We start from the raw sequence: 22,586 nt of genomic DNA, 5'->3' as shown, positions 1-22,586 counted from the left end.
TGTCTTCCTACCCCCAGTTCAGCCCTGGGTAAGGAATAATTTAGCCATTTTTTATCAATCCAACCCACTTTGGTAATCCTTCCCATTTGGCATTCCGCCATCCTGGTCGCCATTCAACCCCCTGTGATAAACATGATTGATAGATGATAATGATGATTTGTAAACACTAGTAATAACAATAAATGTGTACCCTTACAGAGCAATTGTTTTTGTAGATGTAGTCAGGGACCCCTATTTAAAAGCTGGAAACAATCAGAAGAAGAAAAATCATTCAAAGGCTATATAAAATTATTGAAAAGTAGCTTAGAATTAATAAAGTTATTTTCTGCTATGTATTTAAATGGCCAGCTGGGTCAAAGCCAACACAGGCTGTGCATCGGTAAATAAGTGTTATCAGTTTAGGCTAATGCCATATGCCAGAGGCTGAGAATGAGCCAATCTGTTAGCATCTGCTCACTTGTGTCTGCACCCAGAAGCCCTGCATCTGCCTGGGTGCAAACACACGGAGCAGATTTTGGTGCCTAAATGCATACTCACGCGTTTCCTTGCCAAAATCTCCTCCATGTGTCTGCACACAGGTCGAAGCATTGCCTCTGGGTGCAGACACAGACACACAAGTGAGTGGATGCCAATGGAGGGGCTGTTTTTCAGCTTTCACCTATACACAGGCTGGAAATCAACCCTATGTGGTATTTGCCTTCAAGTTATGTGAGCTGAATGGGAAAGAGGTAGATAACAGTATTGCACAGTCATGCCCTTTTGAGAACTGTTCATTCTCCATACTCGGGTCAAGTATAACATCCCTTCTTTTGTACTAGGAGAACTCCTTTTGGAACAACTAAACATATAGGGGCACATTTACCAATCTCAAGTGAAGGATTCGAATGAAAAAAACTTCGAATTTCGAAGGTTTCTTTTGGGTACTTCAACCATCGAATAGGCTACTACGACCTTCGACTTCGATTCGAATGATTCGAACTAAAAATTGTTAGACTATTCGACCATTCGATAGTCAAAGTACTTTGACTACATACTTTGGCAGTTTAAACCTACCGAGGTACAATGTTAGCCTATGGGGACCTTCCCCATCACTTTTCTAACCTTTTTTTGATCGAAGAAAAATCCTACGATCGATCCCTTAAAATCGTTCGAATCGTTAGATTCGGCGGATTTTATCGTTCGATCAAACTATTTTTACTTCGATCGATCGAACTAAGGATTTGCGAATTTGAGGGTTTATTAACCTTCGATATTCGACCCTTGATAAATGTGCCCCATACAGTAAGAAAACTTAGTTGTCTAAAATAATCATTTGAAGCAGTTTAGAAATGTAAGTGGACAGCACATGTCTCAAATAAGAGTCTGGAAGTATTTTCTATAAAAATTGCATTTAAAAGAGGCTGCCATTTCAGTCAATTGGCTAATGTAAAAAAGCTTCTTTGCTTTGAAGAGGTGGGGCTTCCCCAGCACTATGTATTTGATTTCTAGAGGTGAGTGACTGCAGTGTGTCTGAAGCGCTGGTCCTAACAAGAGATTTGGAGCAAGGGTGAGGAAGGAGGAAAGAAGTTTTACTGGAATAAATGACGCTAAATGCACAGGCAGCTTCTCACTGTGGGCTCCAATCATGTCTGGTGAGTTACAGCTATTTCACCTTAGGGAAAAGCAGTCTTTTGGCTCCAGGGTCATAGGAGTTTTAGTGCTGTAACAGCTGGAGTGCCTGTCTCTTATCTTCCACCCAAATAGGGCAGTTGGTGTGTTGTGAGCTATCTCTACAACTAGATATTTTGTGTAAATTCTAACTTATCCTTTTTTATTTTTATTAATGTGCTAGACTAGCTACTTATTGTTCATTAGATAGCTTTCCAGTTATAGCTTAGTGTTTGCACATATGGGTATATGGGTGTAATGAGAGCTGCATTCCTATGTTGTGTATCATATTTCTGTACTGTCGAGTCCTGTGCTGCTGCTGCACTTGTTTGGTGACATTGTTAAAAAATAAAAAAATCTATTTTTTTTCCGTAATAACTTCAGGGCTAGTAAAATGTTCATCTGTTTGAATTGACAGATTTGGATTTTAGATTTGGAGATTTTCCTGGGGCAATTAACATTTTAGAAATGAACCATGTAAAAGATAGCAATACTGCAACTCAGTTTTGTATCATAAAAATGTAAAATGAGGACAAAGATGTGTAGGTGTATTTTGCATAAGGCATAAGTCCATTATATCAGTAATTCCATCTGTATGATCATATGATGTAAAAGGGAAAGTTCACATTCCTATTAACTTTTATGGAAATTGTAATAAAAGTCAGAAATGGAAAACAATATTGCATTAATTAGAATAAAAATGAGCATTATGCAATGGAATATTCTTTATTAGATGGTCATTGCATTGCAATTTTAAATCATATATAAGGCATTTACTGAATTGTATAAAGGTGGCACGTGTGTGGTGCAAAAGTAGCAATTTTTTAGTAAGACAATTTAGTACATACACTTCATACTGGTACAAATGATAACATTTGCTGTCTTTTTTTGCACATTTGTATGGGTCACTAAATACTGATGAAAGCTACATGTATATTAGATGAATTCAACGGAAACATTTTGGCACATTGGCAATATTTGGTAATATCCAATAAATGGCACTAAAGGAATGTATATTTGCAAAAATATATAAAAAGTTAAAATTTTCAGTATAATATTATTAGAAAATTATTAACATGTATTTATATAGCGCCAACATATTGCGTAGCACTGTACGCAATATATGTATATATAATACATTGTAATTTCCTAGGACTTGATTGAGGGTGGCAGCAAATTACAGTAGCCACTAAAAAAGTCTTCCCTATCACCTTCCAGATCCTGTGAATGTCCTGGATGGAAAGAAGGCTATTGCAAATCTGCCGCATTTTCCCCTTCCGGAGGGGGGTGTGGGGGGGGGGTTGCGTAGCCTACACCTTGCCCCTCCTAGTTTCGTTACTGTTTATAAAAGTAATCTTGGATGGTCCTTCTGCTATTATGCATAGTTTGGTGAAGTCTGGTCCTTGTATGCCCAGGGCACTGCCTCAACCACACCTCAATCCTTCTCAGTAGTACTTTTGGGTGTCTAAAGCCAACTTTTACTCCAGTTGGAATGATTAAAAGACTAACAGAGTTCAAACAGATTTGACTCTCTCCAAATAATACTTTAATGCATCCAACTTGTGCCATCTTTCTTCCTGCTCAAGAGGGGATGTTTAGTATGCAGGTAGAACTAACTCTTGGATTCTATATTAAAAACCTCAAAGATTAAAAAACACACCTTGCAAATTGTTTTAAAATACCTAGATCATACATATAGTGACTTGCCCTTTTAAATATTCTTTTCGCAATCCCTTTGCTTTGGAGTGGAAGAATTTTGCAGACAATGTTACCCTGTTTAAAATGATCACAAAAAAATTAGCAACTTAAAGAATGCTATTATGTTCAACTGTTTCTTATTTTAGAAATAGTGGCTGCAGTGACTGGAGGAGTAATTGGGGTTGTTGCCATGTTGCTTCTTATTGGAATAGGAGCATATATTTTAAGGAAGAGATTTTGCTTCTCTAGACAATATGAAGAGTTTTTCGATCAAGTTCCACCTACACAAAATAAAGTTATTGCAGTGGACAAGGACTCATTGGGGGCCAATAGCAAAGATGCCGGGTAAGAACTTCTAAACAATACAATTATACTGTAAAAAAAATTGAAGGATTGTGCTATAAAACATTGTTTAAAAAAACTCTGAAGAATGCTCACAATCACATGTAATATATTCAATATCACCTGCTCACTTATATAATTAAAATTCATTAATGTAATTAATTAGTATTATTATAAGTATTACTATTATACTATTATCTTAGTATTAAGGTTGAACTACAACAGGATAAATGTAAAATGGCTCATATAAACTCACCAGGGAACCACAATTTCCCATACAGAATTGAATATCCACACTGCTAAAGGAACAGTTCAGTGTAAAAATAAAAACTGGGTAAATAGATAGACTCTGCAAAATAAAAAATGTTTTAGTAAGCCAAAAATGTATCTATAAAGGCTGGAGTGAGCGCATGTTTAACATAACAGAACTGAAACCAACTTTCTGTTTTCAGCTCTCTACCTAGTCAGCAACTTTAAGGAGGGCCACATGGGACATAACTGTGACCCCTCAAGTCACCGGTTGGTTACTGACTCAGTGCAACAAACATTATGATTAATTGACCCTTCATATAAGAAATATACAGGCTCTGTGAGCATATTTCAAATCAGTCCGGTTTGTTTCTTTCCTCAGGATGAAACATGTGCCTTTTATTGTTCCACCTAAGTTCCGTGGCCGAGACTGGATTGGTTTGGGAAATGGAGAACGTATTCAGGATGATAGTGAGCCATATATTGCACCTGATTTCCTCCCACGGTCATCCTTCTGCTCTTTGGGTAATTAATGAATATACTCATTTGTAAAAACTATCTGTGCCCAGTTAATATTTGTATACTTGCATTGGGGAAGACCCATGAGAAACATATACAGGTAAGGAACTTGGGGATTTCCGTATAAGGGGTCTTTCTGTAATTTGGATCAATATAATTTAAAGTCACCTCAAAAAAATAATTTAAACTTTAAATAAACTCAATAGGATTGTTTTGCCTCCAATAAGATCAATTATATCTTAGTTAGGATCCAGTACAAGGTGCTGTTTAATTATTACAGAGAAAAATCATTTCTAAAAAATTTGATTTATATGTTTAAAATGGAGTCTATGGGAGATGGCCATCCGGTAAAAGCTTTTTAATTAGGTTTCCAGATAAAGGATCCCATCCCTGTACCTGTGCAATGTGAATGGTTAAGTACATACCTTCCAGTGCACGGATATCGACAGAGCAGTCCCAAACTGCAAACGCCAAAAGAGGTGGAGATTACAGTAGGTGTGTAGGGTTCCAATATCCTTTCACTATTTCTGTGAAAACCTTTTATTTCTGATAATCAAGTTTAGCCATTAGAGTCACTGTTTTAATGTATTCTCTGGGTGATAATTGATTTACCTAAGCAGTATGGCAGCACATACTTATATCACTATTTTTGCATATAACATAGTAACATAGTAAGTTAGGATAAAAAAAGACACAAGTTCATCAAGTTCAACCTTTTTTAACCTTTTTAACCTGCCTAACTACTAGTTTTTGGCTAGTGGTCTCTTTTTTTCTCTGTGCCCTGAACCTTGATTCTGACTGCATATGATTTACATAAAGGCTGATCAGACTTGATTGTTAAAGTGAAATATATTTCTTAACGAAAATCGAATCCTACAGGTCCCATGATAATTTATATCCAGTTTCTGGGTCTACAAATTAATGGGACTGACACTCATAGTTAGCGCATGGATCTGTTTGGCATCCTTAGGAATGCCATGCAGCACAGTGATCCAGGAAATCAAACAAACTAACGCAGTTTATGCATAAGGCTCCCCCCTCATACAGTTATTGAAGCCCTGGTACTTTATAAAATGCAGAGAGGATAGATTTTGTCTTTCCCTGGTTTTAATAAATATGTCAATAACTTTGATATCATAAATATGTATCTGTATGTATAGTAAGTAGTGTATTTGTAGTCTCTTATATATATGTATATACATTTTACAGTATATGTATATATTTATATATATATAAAAAATGTATTTATCATATTTTTAAAATATAAAATATACTATATATACTGTATATATATATATATATATATATATACTTGCAGTTTACAATGCATAGGAATTTTACAGTCTGCTAGACATGATAATATTTAAGATAAAGCAAATAAATACAAAGTCTAAAGTAAACTATTGGGGCAATGTAAATAAAAATATATTAATATTATATTAACAGGGGCATACGTTGTTGGTTCCATCAACCCAGCTTTGTACAAATTCCCAGAAGTAAATGAAGAAACAGATTTTCCAGAGGGTAACATTGGACGCATTTGGTTTGCAGTGGAATATGAACTAGAGACAGAGAGGCTTGTGGTGTCCCTGATGAAAGTAAGAAATTTGCAGTTTGGGTCAGATTCCTGTAATCCATTTCTGAAGATCCATCTGCTTCCTGACGAGAGGCGCCATCTGCAGTCCAAAACAAAGCGTAAAACCGTGAACCCACAATTTGATGAAACATTTGTCTTTCAGGTATGTTTACATGAACACACTCTTAAATATATTTAACCTAGTGCAGTGCCATTCATGATTATTTGTCTGCTTTGCGCTTCTGCAATTGTTCCTAAAGGTCTCAGTAACAAAGACAGTGGGGCAAATTCACTAACCTCTGTAAATTCGCCAGCGACGGCTTCGATCACATCGCAACACTTTGCCAGGAGTAGATTCGTTAGGACAACGCTAATTCACTAAAATCCGAAGTTGTGAACTCTGGCGAAGTTGCGCTAGCGTTACTGCGCCAAGCGAAGCGAAGTTGCGCTAGCATTACCTAATTTGCATATGGCGGGAAGTTAAAGTTCAATGGACGTATATGTTGCAGCAAATACATTACACTACACAAGCCCAGGGAAACCTTAATAAAATAAAATAGAGTTGCTCTACATGTGCCCAGTGTATAGTTTATGTGCCATATGGTAGGAAATGTATGGGGGAGCCTGGGTAAACAAAAAATTTTTTACAGACTTTTGCAGCCTATCACCCTGAACAAACTAAAAGAAGTTTTTTTGGGACTTAGAAAAATTTTCAACTAAAAATTGAAGAAGCCCTATACATTCCATTGCATTTCGCCTGATCTGAGCTGGTGAAGGCAAGTTTGGCGGAACAGGTAACGCTCAGTAAAATGCGCATCTTAGTGAATTTGCGAAGTAACGCTCTTTCGCCAGAGCGAAACTTTGCCGGCCGTAAGAGTGTGAAGTAGTGCTAGAGTCTCCTTCGCTAGTGAAGTTACGACAGCTCCCATTAGTAAATCGACGAAGTACTGAAATGACATCACGCTGGCGAATTTTTGATAACGTTAGTCACTTCGCCGTTTAGTAAATTTGCCCCAGTGTGCTTATCATAACAATCTGTGGAAATCATTTCACCTTAAAATGGCATGGTCATGAGTGATAATTACCCTTAGGTTTTTACCACCCCCTCTCCTAACATCACAATTTGGCACGATGCAACAGTCTCATTTAAACAGGGGTTGTTGTAATAACAATCAAAGTAGAAGAAAAAGTAGAATAGCGAAGTGTTTACAATAATCTTCTTATTAGGATCTACCTAGAAGTACAGTCTGTCAGTTCTCAAAAGGACAACAGTAAATTTAAAAAGTAGCCAGGAATAAAAACAACTCTGACACGTGAAATTACTGTGCACCATTATGCAACATTTAAACGTGTACAACCATTGCCTATATATTATGTTGATAATTTGTCTTGTTCCTAAGAGCAGTTATAGGGGAAATAAAAAATGAACTGACATGTTCAGGAACCATTGACTGGGCTGATAGCTGAAACCTCCCACTATCAGCCAGCTTCAAGGGGTATTTTAAGCCTAGCACACAAACAAAATGCTTTTGTCATGTGAGGGAATATTTATCTTGCTTTAAATATGTAGCATCACAAAACCTACAAAAATGTAAGCAGAGCAATCAATCTGTCAGTCAAAAGAAGAAACCTCTCCATTGAATATGGCTAAGAGCAGAAGGCTCTAGCTACCTACCCAGCAATTTGCTCCTGTGGTTCTTTGGAGCAATTTCCTGGGAAATGGTTATTATGGGGAGTTTTTGTAGAAATTTATATAGTGCATAATGGTATTTAACCAGCTGAAGATGTTTTCTGCCTTCATGATTTTCAGTGTATTCGAGTTTTTCTAGCCTATAAATTCGAGGTTACATAGTTACATAGTTACATAGTTAAATTGGGTTGAAAAAAGACAAAGTCCATCAAGTTCAACCCCTCCAAATGAAAACCCAGCATCCATACACACACCCCTCCCTACTTTTAATTAAAATTCTATATACCCATACCTATATTAACTATAGAGTTTAGTATCACAATAGCCTTTAATATTATGTCTGTCCAAAAAATCATCCAAGCCATTCTTAAAGGCATTAACTGAATCAGCCATCACAACATCACCCGGCAGTGCATTCCACAACCTCACTGTCCTGACTGTGAAGAACCCTCTACGTTGCTTCAAATGAAAGTTCTTTTCTTCTAGTCTAAAGGGGTGGCCTCTGGTACGGTGATCCACTTTATGGGTAAAAAGGTCCCCTGCCATTTGTCTATAATGTCCTCTAATGTACTTGTAAAGTGTAATCATGTCCCCTCGCAAGCGCCTTTTTTCCAGAGAAAACAACCCCAACCTTGACAGTCTACCCTCATAATTTAAGTCTTCCGTCCCTCTAACCAATTTAGTTGCACGTCTCTGCACTCTCTCCAGCTCATTTATATCCCTCTTAAGGACTGGAGTCCAAAACTGAACTGCATACTCCAGATGAGGCCTTACCAGGGACCTATAAAGAGGCATAATTATGAAAGTTTTTTCTCCACTTGCATTCTATCAAGTTTTTTTCATTTGGATTTTTCATAAATAAGCAAACATTCGAGTTTGTTTAAATTGTGAGTTTATTCGAGGTAGAAAAAACCTCGATCTTTAATAAATAACCTCCTTAATGTAGAATTTATAGTGATGTTATCCCATATCCGGGCACCTTAATTTATTTTTGAATCCTAAGGGGTATATTTATCAAAGAGTGAAGTTAGAGATCACCACAGTCCATTAGAGTGAAATACCGCCTCTCTCCATTCATTTCTATGTCATTTTAAAGGCGTATTTATCAGCGGGTGAAAGTAAAAGTTCACCATTTGATAAATGCACTTTTAAAAATCCCATAGAAATAAATGGAGAGAGGTGTTTTTTCACTCTAGCGGACTGTGGTGATCTCTAACTTCACTCTTTGATAAATATACCCCTAAGAGTGAGACATTTCCAGTTGCGCATATTTACTTATCCTGTGTCAGATAGGACCAGTAACATATCACTCACATTTGTACATACAAACCTACATGGGAAAAGCAGGCCATGAAATTTGGACAGGACTGCTTGTGACCTGTATACGCCCTGTGCGTGTGCGCCCAAACGAACGCATGCGCATTAGCAGAGGGGAGGGAGGAGCATGATGAAGAGAGGAGGAGGGAGGAGAGTGACGGAGGAGGGAGGGGGTGACGGAGAGGCGGAGAGAGGAGAGTGACGAAGATGGGAGGAGGTGACTGGGCAGAGGAGGTGACTGGGCGGAGAAGGGAGGGGAGAGCTATAGAGGTGTAGCGAACACAGAATAGGGGTAGGCGGCAATACGCTAAATAGGTACTTGCAATCGCCCCCTTATGATTGTGCCCTAGGCAGGTGCCTCTTCTGTCTACCCCTAGTTCTGGCCCTGCTGACAGTGCAAGTGCAGTACAATGCAACACTTTTTTATATCGATTGGCATGGGATAGTTTGTACAGGAGCAAGCACACCCTCTGATCATTATCATATGCATATCCAGGGCTGGAACAAGATGTAGGCAGACACCTGCCTAGATATGCAACCATTGTGAATTACATTGCTGCTAAAGCTTGTCACCCTTCGGTCTTGTCTTGTCAAGAAAATGTAAATCGTTAAATTTTAAATTTTGGGAGATGACTATCCTGCACTTCGGAGGTTTCTGGATTATGGGTTTCTGGATAAGAGACTTCTCCAGTTTCTATTCAACAAAATCACTGCAAGCAAGCAATGAAGGCATATTTTATAAAATGATATATATATATATATATATATAGATATATATATACAGATATACTGTATAATTATATATATAGTGATTAAATAATTATATATATATATACAGAGATTGCTGAAGACCCAATGGTAATATTACATGTACTATGTATATTATGTGCCCCATCCTTATTGCCCTGAAAAGTTGACAAAACAATGGGATAAACAGGTTAGACCAGAATCTCATTATACACCAAAGTTTTTAACTAACCAAAAAATGTAAACTATTCAGGAACTAAACTAGATATTCCATTCATGTATATGCCCCTTTTATCTAAATAAGATGATTTTTAATGATTTCCATCTAAGGTAACAAATTCCTCCATTTTATCTCTCTAACCTGTTAGTTATTCAGCGACTAGAAGGGGGGGCCAAATAGGACATAACTGCTCAATTAATAAGAACATATGTTATTATTATGTCAAGCATCCATTCACTTTCATTTTAGCCAGAGTGAGGGAAGGTGTTTAGGGAAATTGGTCAACGCAAAGATGAGGTGATTAGTGATTAGGTGAAATCTCCCCAAAACGCCCAGTGTGGCCTTACCCTAAAAGTGATACTAAGACTAAAAAAATACTCTTCAAAATAGTATATATTGTGTGGGGTTTTTTTTAATTAAATAATAAGCTAAAATCGTGCATGGGAGTTTGGTTGTTGTTTTTTTTAAATAAAATATGAGATCAATTTAAAATTAGTCAGGTTCAGCTGTTAATAACTTGTTTGTAAGTCTAAGATGGTGCAACATATTAGGCCAGATTTAATAAAGGTTTATCACGTGAAAAGTCATGGACAAGATTCAATTTGAGATGCAATTCAGTTAAAACTTATGTTTTACACAAGTTTAACACAAAAATTGTATTGAAGTCTATGGGGAAAAAACTGTAACTGAATTAGGAGAAACTTTTTTTCTCCTTGAATTCAGTCTTGTCCTTGTCCAACCGTGAGATAACTTTTTCTCACTGAATTTTTTGTCATCTGAGCCTCTCTGTCATGTATTAAAATTAAATATCATATTGATACTTCTATTGTTTTTTTGGGTTTTTTTTGTCTTTTTTTTTTTTGTCATGCTTAACATGCTGGAATGCAGATCTAATTCAGTTGGATTATAAATTGGTCTAACTAGTCAAATGACAAATCACTTTACATTACGGTGTAACAGTTCAGTCTTATCATATTTTTAGAAATTTTTCTGAAACAAAATATTCTTCTATGTAAAAGTGTGTGGCTTTGTGCAGGTTTCAGGTAAAACTATACATCAGAGGACTTTGAGGTTTTCAGTTTATCATGTGGATAAGATAAAGAAACACCACCTTCTTGGACAGGTGCTCTTTCCCTTGAAAAATGAGTCATTAACTGATGATGAGAATATGGTTATCTGGAGAGATCTGGAACTTGAAAATTTGGAGGTGAGAAAACCCAAAGACACCAATTTGTAGTCCAGCAAGATGATTTCCAAACATATGGGCCCCCATAGAAAAAGGTTCAGAAATATTGGTCTACATCATAATAAAAGCTAATTTTAAGGTGAACTAGCCCCTTTACATCTCCCAGTACTTTATCTCCGCAACACAATGGGGCCGATTCACTAAGCTCGAGTGAAGGATTCGAATGAAAAATACTTCGAATTTCGAAGTATTTTTTGGGTACTTCGACCATCGAATTGGTTAAATTCGATGGAATTCGATCGAAATCGAACGTTTCGAACGATTCGAAGTAAAAATCGTTCGACTATTCGACCATTCGATAGTCGAAGTACTTTCCCTTTAAAAAAAACTTCGACCCCCTACTTCGGCAGCTAAAAGCTACCGAAGTCAATGTTAGCCTATGGGGAAGGTCCCCATAGGCTTGCTAACCTTTTTTTGATCGAAGGATTTTCCTTCGATCGTTGGATTAAAATCGTTCGAATCATTCGATTCGAAGGATTTAATCGTTCGATCGAATGAAAAATCCTTCGATCGATCGCAGGATTAGCGCTAAATCCTTCGACTTCGATATTCGAAGTCAATGGATTTCAATTCGAGGGTCGAATTTCGAAGTATTTTTAACTTCGAAATTCGACCCTTAGTGAATCTGCCCCAATGTGTCATACACAAATCAATTCATTGGATTTTCCTGGAATTCTTTACCCTATCAAGAGAGATCTATTCCTCCTCACACGAAAAAACAACCTTCTCACATCTACTGTACTTCTGTATTGCCACAAATTCTATTTAATGAAGTTAAACTCCATAGATATAATAAAGTTACTATATGAATAAATGGCAAAAGTAAATTTCTCTTTTTGCAGGTATGTCCATTTGAAATGACCCCGGTCTATTAACAAAAGCCCATAGCTTTTATAATTCACGTTCACTATTTTTTCTGAACTGGGAGAAAAATTGTTTATATTTGAAAATCTGCTACTGCAGTCTGACCTGGGCCACACCACAAAGTCCAAGATTAAGGTCTAGCCTAAAGGTATCTATATATCTGTTCTGATAAGTGATAGGTAGCTACAGATGCTTATAGTGGACCATAGTGATTTCTAATTATATCTGTTTTTATTCCCTTTGCTAAGCCACCATCAGAATATGGAAACATCCAGTTCTCTCTTAGCTACAATGATTACCTTGGTCGCCTGACTGTTGTGGTGCTTCGAGCAAAGGGCATACAGTTTTTGGAAGAACATGGTGTCATCAGTGAGTATCTAAGTGATTTTTAATTTGACTTCACAATGATCTCTTTTTATTAACATGAGAATATCAGGAGCTATTTAGCATGCTGAATAGTTTTTTTTTAATAATTTAACACAGAGAGCTGTACCATTTTGCCAGTTACCACTGCAAAGGTTGATAGCTTTGCCACTTATAGTTTTGCAGTGCAATTCACTGGAATAAGGGTTATAATTTACTTGGCTCTACACTACAGAAATATAATTTTTTAAGAGAAAGAGGAAGCACAAGGTACAGAGGGGCTGGTGGGTGGGACATTGGGGGCTGGCAGAGCTTTGGGGGGGGGGGGGTTTGGAGCATGTAGTAGTATGTAGCATCTGCACCTTGAAAAAACCTAAAATAACCTAAAATGGCATGTAGAGTAGAGCTGAAGATAAGAATTCCATTGTGCCATAAGCTGTAGTTTGTAGAAATCAGTCCAGGCTGATTCTCTACCTAAGGGCAGAGACACACGTGGAGATTCGGGGAGATAACTCACCCAGCGAAATCGCCTCTTCTTCGTGCAACTAATTTCCCCGCAATGCCTTCCCACAGGCAGAATCTAACCTTCACATGCGTCTCTGCCCTTAAAGGGCTTTTATGTGATCATAATTGTTTTGTACTTGTTTAATGTAAAATATAAGAGGGGGTTATATAGTTATTTACACTATCCAGCTGTTACTGGTGACTGGTCTTAGGAATTTTAGGATATATTTAATATATAGCTGGCCAATTATGTCATCCTTGGTATGGCCAGAATATTACATTAAGAAATGCACATTTTTATTTGTATTGGTGCTAATTGTTTTTCTTGTTTGCGACTTTTATTAAATTCCCCCATTGGTGCCTTTTTTTGCTACTAAAAAAAACAGCCCTCCCCTTTAAACCAAACCGGGATTGTTTGTCTATGTATTACAATATATTCAAGTTGGCGAACTACATCAGGCATCCCTGGTCTAGCCAGTCCTACACTCAACTTTTATTTGATTCATTAAGAATTCTGCTGCTTCATTATACATTTTACACAAGTTTTACGTACAACTTGCTTGCTTTCAAGGTTAAAACTCCCAAAATTGATTGCTCTTTTATTGGCCACCACTGGGTCACCTGACTATAGCTGGAAAGGATGGAAACTATAACATGGAGCTGGCCACTGCTTCTGTAAAAAAGGGAAAGTTGTGCTCATCACTAATCTTTAAACCATTAAGCAGGGGTGCAATGAGGCTGTGACCACAAAATTCATACAGACTAATACAAGAAGTCCTCTGCACTCGACCCATTAGTAATACATTGAGACATTTTGTGCATTAAGCTACTAAAAATATGCCCCCCCTTTTAAATAAAAACAGGGATTGCTTGTCCATATATTGCAATATATTTAAGCTGGCCAACTATGTCAGTCATCCCAGATCTGGCCAGTACTACACCCACTTTCATCTGATTCATTAAGAATAGTGATGGGCGAATTTGCGCCGTTTCGGTTCGCCGAAAAATTCACGAATATCGCGCGAAATTTGCAAAACGGCGAAAAATTCTCAAAACGGCGCCGGCGTCTCGTTTCTGACGCCGGCGCCCATTTTTTCAACGCCGGCATCCGTTTTTTACGCTGGCGCCCGTTTTTTCGGTATATTTGTTTTTGACGCCGGCGAATTTTTTCCGCGAATTTTCGCGGGCGTTTCGCGAATTTATTCGCTGGCGGCGAATCCCGTAAATTTGCCGCGAATTCGCCCATCACTAATTAAGAATTCTACTGCTTCATTATAAAGTTTACACAGGGACTAAGTTTACCTGTAACTTGTTTGCTTTCGTGGGTTATTAAAGGAGCAGTATACCCATTATCCAATATAAGTTCACTGGTCGGCTTGTGATGAACATACTTTTTGCCTTTTTGTTTTCTTGAGCTAATAAGAACAAACAGGGAAATTATAACTACTCTATGTTTGGTCCTTGTGAAGATGTTAATTAGATTGCCCATGCACAGATATTCCCCTGCATAATGTACTTTGGCTTATCTAGTAATCAAATAAATTACCGCACAAGAACCAAACATGGTTTGTTCAAGAAACAAAACCATAGCTCTTCCATGACTAAAACAATAGACAAAATGTTTATTCAGCACAAGCTCCATTCATTGAACTCATGCGGGCCAAGGGCATATACTGCCCCTTATAGCCATCTGAATCTGTAAAAGAGATGAATTGCATTCACTGCTATAAATTTTTTAGGGCTATCTTTATTGAAAATAGGATCAGTAAGAATCAGTAGGCTAGCAAACTATTGTTACAGTTAGCAATTAAACCATATATTCTATTTTAATTTACCTTTAAGGGACATGAATTTCAAAAGATATCATAGAATTTGTTTGGAGAACAGTAAAAAAAGAGTGTGTACAATCTCTGGTTCCCATAGTAAAATTGTGAAGGATGCTGATATTTGCCATAATATAATTTAATCCATTAATTTGTGTTCAGTGATCATTAGCCATCATTCTGTAAGGCCATCCTTTCATTGCTGGGTCTGGTTTTAGTGTGATTTGATTAAACACACTGAAGGGAAATGTAGCAGATAAGCAGGAGGAAGGAAGAGGTCTGGTTATTAAACCTTTCGCTTCAAATTGTTTTTATATACAAAAAGAAAGAAAAGCAAAACATTTTCTTTCAGGATTTCTGGGCATCATATGCCAGCATGTTATTATAACTTGTAGGGTCTTTCAAATAAAATGAATAACTAATGAAAAACTAAGTAGTTTTAAGCCTCACTTGTCATGGAATCCAGAGTATGTTTTTCTCCTGACGTTTTATGTGGTTCTCGAGGAAATCTGTTGAGGTGGAGATGAAATAATGCTGTTGTAGTGCCTGATGACTGAATGCAACCCTGTATTTTGGTCTACATATATGTTGGTACATGGTACAGTATTGGTTAAGTGAATAGTCACCTTTACCTAAAGAGAGCTCACTGTGTTGGCCCATATTGCTTCTGTTGTACAGATAGAAGATTACCTTACATTTGAGTTTATGTGTGAGTGCCAAAGTGGGGGCCTTTGTTCTGTATATATCCATCTTCACTCCACAATACTGCACTGGTGTTTAGGGAGTGATCTACAATCTGAATTATATCTGTGCAATGTGGTTTTGTTTTTTTATGCTTTCTTCTATATCTATTTTTTTCTTATTCATCAGGCATATGTCTAAACATGCAGAGGGCAGTGGGACTTTACATTTTATTTCACCCCAAATTTTCATTATTTGCTCTTTGTGTTGTTTCTTTAATTTCAGCTGTGTTTTATTGGTTGTTTATAAAAACAGTTATAAAAGTAGTCGTTTGTACACAAAGGGGCACATTTACTTTTGGTCGAATATCGAGGCTTAATTAACCCTCGATATTCGACCGTCGAAGTAAAATCCTTCGACTTCGAATATCGAAGGCAAAGGATTTACCGCATTTAGTACGATCGAACGATCGAAGGAAAAATCATTTGATTGAACGATTAAATCCTTTGAATCAAACGATTCAAAGGATTTTAATCCATTGATCGAACGATTTTCGATCAAAAAAAGCTAGGAAAGCCTATGGGGACCTTCCCCATAGGCTGACATTGGAGCTCGGTAGGTTTTAGGCGGCGAAGTAGGTGGTTGAAGTTTTTTTTAAAGAGAAAATAATTAGACTATCGAATGGTCGAATAGTTGAACGATTTTTAGTTTGAATCGTTCTATTCAAAGTCGAAGGTCGAATTATTTCGAAGTACTGTATATAGAAATTAGAAGTATTTTTTATTCTAATCCTTCACTCGAGCTGAGTAAATGTGCCCCATAATGTATGAATGCCAGTACAAGGTACTCTCTTCCAGATAAATTCTAGATAATGAATTTCCAGATAAATAATTTTGTGGTAATTATTAGCCTAAAGTTTTAGGTTTAACCTTAATCCCTTTTTATATTTCATCTAAGAATTCCATGGTACCCAACTACTCACTTAATTCTGTGTTGTTTAGGTTCAGCATTTGTTAAAGTCTCTTTCATGAATCACAACAAACTTATCAAGTGCAAGAAAACAGCTTCAATCTGTGGGACCTCGAACCCTGTTTACAATGAAACCTTCAGTTTCAAGGTGGAGCACACGGGGCTGGATACGGCAAGCTTGAGTCTGGCTGTATTTCAGAATGCACAAGGAGATAGTAAGTTGCAGGAATTCAAATATTATTTTTCTATGTATGCTTAGCAGTGTGGACAAATCTTGCAGTACCATGCAATAATACTTACTAGTACAATTTGGAAGGTAAGAGATGGAAATATGCAGATTGATGACATGGCTTTTGTGGTATCTCTTCCCATTTCCTTAGGATCCAGACCGTTTAATTCAGAGTACAGTACCACACCCCAGAGGGTTTCAACAATAACATTATCAGGGAATGGATAAATAAGCTCAGATTGTTGCTCATTTCACCTGTTCAGTGAACCCCTTCAGGACTTGTTGGAGCCTGATTTCAACTGAACTGTTTGGGTGTTATTGATCAAAGGTCAAATTTTAGCATTTTTAGACATCGAATGAACTCGAAGGAACTCACAACTTGAATGGTTTCTACCTGAAGAAAAAACTCGAATGGGAAAAACTTGAATCAGTAAGTTCGGAGTTAACAACCCGAACAGGGGTGCTTCACCAATGAGGCGACTTGAGACTGTCGCCTCAGGCGGCAGCGCTCCACTAGGTACCAGGGGCGGCAAAAATGCCGCTCCTGGTACTTTAAGAGCCGAATTTCTGGTTTTCGAACCGGAAATTCGGCTCTTCTAGCGCAGAGAGCGCAGATAGGCTCTCTGCGCTAGTTCACTGGCCCTCTCTGCCGCCCTCGTGGACCCCCCCCTGGACCCCCTCAGGCGCAAAAATGTAAGTGCACAGGGGAGTGGGGTGGCAGCAACAGCTGTTGCCTCGGGCGGCGGAGGGGCCAGGATCGCCCCTGAACCCGAAAACTAGAATTGATCGAGTTTTTCAGCGAAAAAAAAACTCAAACTGATCGAATTTTCGAAAACATCATAAAGGCTATTAACATCTTCAAACGGTTCAAGGGACCTCTACCATTGACTACTACATGACCTCGACAGGTTTTAGATGGTGTGTTTTCATATTTGAGCTATTTCCAGGTTCAGGGTACAATATTTTAGATAATTTTTTTAAACTCAAAAAAAAAAAATGTTATCCTGCAAAATAGATTTTTGCCCCTTTATTAAAAGAGGTTTGATATCTTTAGACAGCCTGCTTTGCAGAACGATGGAGAAGGTTTCGTTCCTCCCTCTTCTTTACTGGTTTTATGGAAAGGGAACTGTTTTGAAATATCTGATTTGTGACCAAAAGTAAATGACAGAGAAAGGGAGATTGAAGTTACTTAACCTAAATAATTTTCTCTTGGAAGTCTGGGGGACAAAGGACATCCCTCATCAGAAACTTACAGTGACCCCCTTGGTTTTATCAGTGATTAGAACTACCATGTACCTTTTTCCTCTGTTGAAGATTTTCAGTCTACTGTATATATATTATAATAATTCTGGGGTTTCTTATGGGTCTGAGACTGATCGTTTGTCAAGGTATAGTCTGTGCAGGAAGAATCAAGTATGTTTTTATATTGCCCTGCCTTGTGGTGGTGCACCTAACAGTAATAACTTAAATATCTTTTTTCTGGCAAGGTTTATTGATTGTCCATCTTAAAGACAGCAGTTTTGTTACCATGCTGTAAGAGGTTCAACCCAAGTGTGTAGCTCTTTTTTTTTTTTTTTTTTTTAAATGACCTTTGCTGGTGACTACTGTACTTCCTCCAAAATCAACTGTAAATAAAGCCAGTACAAGTTACTTTAATAGGCTTTTTTTGATATATCTGCTGCCATAATAGCAAAGACAGCCAGAGTTTATTACAGTCTCTCATACCCTGTATTACAGAGTATATTACAGTCTTTCAAATATAAATGTTAACAAAGTTTCAGCTCATATATATGATGTATATTATTGGATTTAATACATATTTATATATATTTTTATTGTATTTCATGATGGATGCATTTTATTCATTCTACCCTTTTTACAAATAAATGCCCTGAAGGAGATGGGATGGGAAAAAATAGAGAAAGCAAGGGAAAAAAATGCTAGGGAATCAACAGCGATGAGGAGAAGGTGATGTGAAGGAAGTCAGAATTTTCTGAAATTCTAATATAAAACAGTAAACTATTTTAAGGCTATGTCACTGTTATATATGTTCTGATAAAATTAAAATTCAGGCTAGTACATATGTGACTGATAATGATGGGTCATGTGTTTGTCTCTTCCATTAATACAGAAAGCTACTTGCTAGGCCGAGTTGTGGTTGGACCATATATGTACACTAGAGGGAGAGAACTCGAACACTGGAATGAAATGCTTAACAGGCCAAAAGACTTGGTAAAGCGATGGCATTCTCTGTGCATTAACACTTGAAAGTCATGTAACAAATCAAGTTAAAATGGGAGCTTACTTGTTGTTAGGTGGCATTCCAATGGATGGGTAAAATGTTGCAAACAAGAAACTGGGAAGGAAACAAGAAACCGTTGAATATGTCCCATTGGTATTATTGTTAGGAATGCAAAGAGGAACATGAAGCACAGACAGCTTGCTCATGCTGCCAACAGCAGCAACATTTCAATGTTATTAAATTATGTAACAACAAGCGAGCTGTTTTCCAAGTTGTTCTGTTCTATCAGATTTTTTTTGAAAGACTTTACAAGTTTGTGGTGTGTTACAGAATGAGAAGTAATATATCTAGGAATTCTTATGTACAACTCATTTATCCTCATCATTCAGTATACATTATATGACTCTTAAGACACAAAAGTAAATATACATATACAGTGTAGATCTCCAATGTTTGATTACCTAATAATTTTACAGTGAACCCCCCTAAACATATTTTCTAAGAAATAGCAGTGATGTGAAATATTGGCTAAATACCTGAGGTGTATGTGAGACACTCCTATTTACTACATTTGGTACATAGGAATGGACCCCACAATGCTGCTAAGCTGATGGCAACACATTCTGTTATACAGAGAAAGCAGCAGTAAACTCTTCTGCACTACTCACAGTTTATGTACACTCTGCTGGACAACTTGTCCCATAACTGGGGACTCCACTTTTACTGGTTTGTTAGAGTTATTTAAAATTATGTTGTTAATAAAGCTTAACATGGTCAAGCACTTTCCGTTATTTTTATAAACCATACAATGTATTAGATCTAATTAAATTGCAATCTCTGATGCTTGTGTTTGCTTGTCAATATTTTTAAGCTTGGGCACAGTGCTCAGTTTTTATCGTCTTAAAAAGTTATTTTTACATATTGCATTGTGTTGGTTTGCAGAACTATAGAGTAAGCAGACACCACATGGAGCACAGGAGAACAGGGGACCTTGGTTGTCATATGAGTCACAAGTTATCTGAAAATTTCATGCAGGTGTGTTCCAAAAAATCTTTTTGCAGGTGGTCTGCACCACCAAAGTTACGCTACTGCTCTAGGCTGGCAAGGTTTAAAGTAGTAAGAACTTAAGGGACATGTAAAGCCTACATTTTCGTACCATGTATATACAGTTAGGTCCATAAATATTTGGACAGACAACTTCTACTTTCTAATTTTGGTTCTATACATTACCACAATGAATTTTAAATGAAATACCTCAAATGCAGTTGAACTGCAGACTTTCAGCTTCAATTCAGTGGGTTGAACAAAAAGATTGCATAAAATGTGAGGAACTAAAGCCTTTTTTTTTAACCAATCACAATCAATCACTTCATTTCAGTTGCTCAAAATTAATTGGACAAATTAAAAAACTGAAAATAAAATGTTCATTTCTAATACTTGATTGAAAACCCTTTGCTGGCAATGACAGCCTAAAGTCTTGAACTCATAGACATCACCAGATTCTGGGTTTCCTCCTTTTTAATGCTCTGCCAGGCCTTTGCTGCAGCGGCTTTCAGTTGCTGTTTGTTTGTGGGCCTTTCTGTCCAAAGTTTAGTCTTCAACACGTGAAATGCATGCTCAATTGGGTTCAGATCAGGTGACTGACTTGGCCATTCAAGAATATTCCACTTCTTTGCTTTAATAAACTCCTGGGTTGCTTTGGCTGTGTGTTTTGGGTCATTGTCCATCTGTATTATGAAACGCATCCCAATCATTTTGACTGCATTTAGCTGGATTTGAGCAGACAGTATGTCAGCTGCTTCTGTCCTGTGCCACATCATGGATAAACTCTAGTGTCCCAGTGCCGCTAGCAGCCATGCACTCCCAAGCCATCACACTGCCTCTGCCATTTTACAGATGATGTGCTATGCTTTGGACCTTGCCTTATACTTTTTTCTTGCCATCATTCTGGTAGAGGTTGATCTTTATTTCATCTGTCCAAAGAATTTTTTTCCAGAACTGTGCTGGCTTTTTTAGATGTTTTTTCTAAAGCCTATCTAGCCTTTCTATTCTTGATGCTTATGATCTGTATTTACTTCCATGCAATCTTCTCTTTATGGTAGACTTGGATATCGATACTCCTACCTCCTGGAGAGTGTTGTTCACTTGTTTGTCTACCCTCAAGCTGTTTTTTAGGGCTGGTTCTTGTTTGTGTTCATTTTGGAGAGCGGATATTGGGCACCGGCAGAGGGAGTGAAACGCAGGATCCTAGATCACCTTTTCATTTTTTCTTCACATTTTTGGCTGTTGTTTTTCTTTTCACCATGGAAATGATTCTGCGATCCACCATTGTTGTCTTCCGTGGACGTCCAGGTCTTTTTGTGTTGCTGAGTTCACCAGTGCTTTCTTTCTTTCTTTCTCAGGATGTACCAAACTGTAGATTCTGCCACTCCTAATATTGTAGCAATTTTTGGAATGTTTTTTTTTCTGTTTTGCAGCTTAAATATGGCTTGTTTAACATGCATGGAGAGCTCCTTTGGCCACATGTTGTCTGTTCACAACAAAATCTTCCACATACAAGCACCGCCCTTCAAATCAACTCCAGGGCTTTTATCTTCTTCATTGATAGACATAACAAAGGGATTGCCCACACCTGCCCATGAAATAGCCTTTGAGTCAATTGTCCAATTACTTTTGAACCCCTGGTCCTGGCCTGGATTTGTGGGGTAATTTTCAGATATTTTATCTGCACTTCAAAGCTTTGTGAAATTGTAGTTTAGAGTAGAAAGACGCATTAACTCATTTTGGATTGAGAATGTGTGCTTTCCAAAATATATCACTTTCTGGGCTGAATTTACTTTTTGTGGCTTTGTGCATGATTCTTTAGGCTCAAGTCAGCTGCCCGTATTGACTCAGTTTACCTCAACTTTGAAGATGTTCACAGAGTTCTTCTGAATCATTTTGCACACTAGAACATGATTTGGAACAAGAGATGTATCTGATGCACTGGCACTAAGTGCAGGTGTACGAACATACAAAGAAAGTCTTTGGATGCAAGTACCTATATTGTTGTCATGTAATATACACAATATTGCCTATGAGGAAACACAGTTAAAGAGACCCCAACCCACAGAAAGCTATAAAGGGAATACACTCTGTGCAATCAAAAAGAGCAAGAACCAAATATACCTGGCACATCCTCCATTAAACCAAATTATCAGGAAAATCACAGAAAATTGTGCCCTTGAAATAAGTCCATGAAGGTAAATTACAAACAAACACCCTGGACATAGGACAATAGAGAGAGATCTTGCAGACCACAGACAACAGACTGTGACAATAATGTGATCAGAGTTTGCCAGTGCTTCCTAACCTGCATGTCCGAATGATGCACAAGTTATGGGTAAGTAGAGTTCAGGAGGTGGGATGCATATATTTCTCCCTTGCTAGAAAGCTGTGGTTCCTGTAAGAAGGAAGGATATAAGGGTTGGAGGGTCAAGTGACAAACACATCACAGGTACATCCACAATCACCAGCTAGCAATCTCTACAGGGCAGAGAAAAACAAACAAGTCCTGGGCAGGTTAGTAGACATTCCAATTAATGTTGCAAATAACTGGGTACAGTCCACATATGGTACCCAATGCCCTGCACTAGCAGTAGTTTGAAAGTTTTCTTGCAC

At 37.6% G+C, this 22,586-nt stretch overlaps 1 protein-coding gene across 2 annotated transcripts; it reads left to right on the top strand.

The window, feature by feature from the left end:
• The first annotated feature begins 1,515 nt into the window (after nucleotides 1–1,515).
• On the top strand, nucleotides 1,516–19,921 carry syt15.L (synaptotagmin 15 L homeolog). Of its 2 annotated transcripts, XM_018225524.2 has the most exons (8): nucleotides 1,516–1,631; nucleotides 3,492–3,690; nucleotides 4,319–4,461; nucleotides 5,902–6,194; nucleotides 11,042–11,212; nucleotides 12,364–12,484; nucleotides 16,488–16,670; nucleotides 18,816–19,921. In XM_018225524.2, exons 1-8 carry the CDS (start codon nucleotides 1,625–1,627, stop codon nucleotides 18,950–18,952), a joined length of 1,254 nt encoding a protein of 417 aa, XP_018081013.1. In that variant the 5' UTR covers nucleotides 1,516–1,624; the 3' UTR covers nucleotides 18,953–19,921. The 2 variants fall into 2 exon arrangements, with proteins under 2 accessions (XP_018081013.1, XP_018081016.1); XM_018225527.2 differs by lacking the exon at nucleotides 11,042–11,212.
• The last annotated feature ends 2,665 nt before the right edge of the window (nucleotides 19,922–22,586 follow it).

The sequence above is a fragment of the Xenopus laevis genome, chromosome 7L (assembly GCF_017654675.1).
Source record: "Xenopus laevis strain J_2021 chromosome 7L, Xenopus_laevis_v10.1, whole genome shotgun sequence".
Classification (NCBI taxonomy): Eukaryota; Metazoa; Chordata; class Amphibia; order Anura; family Pipidae; genus Xenopus; species Xenopus laevis.
Note: the sequence above shows the minus strand (reverse complement) of the source record. Positions and strands in the feature narration are given on the sequence as shown.

Bases quoted from the DNA above. Each gene is read 5' to 3' on its own strand.
- syt15.L (XM_018225524.2), top strand. The intron at 3,691-4,318 runs GTAAGAACTTCT...TTCTTTCCTCAG, and splicing joins GCCAATAGCAAAGATGCCGG to GATGAAACATGTGCCTTTTA. The intron at 12,485-16,487 runs GTGAGTATCTAA...TGTGTTGTTTAG, and splicing joins GGAAGAACATGGTGTCATCA to GTTCAGCATTTGTTAAAGTC.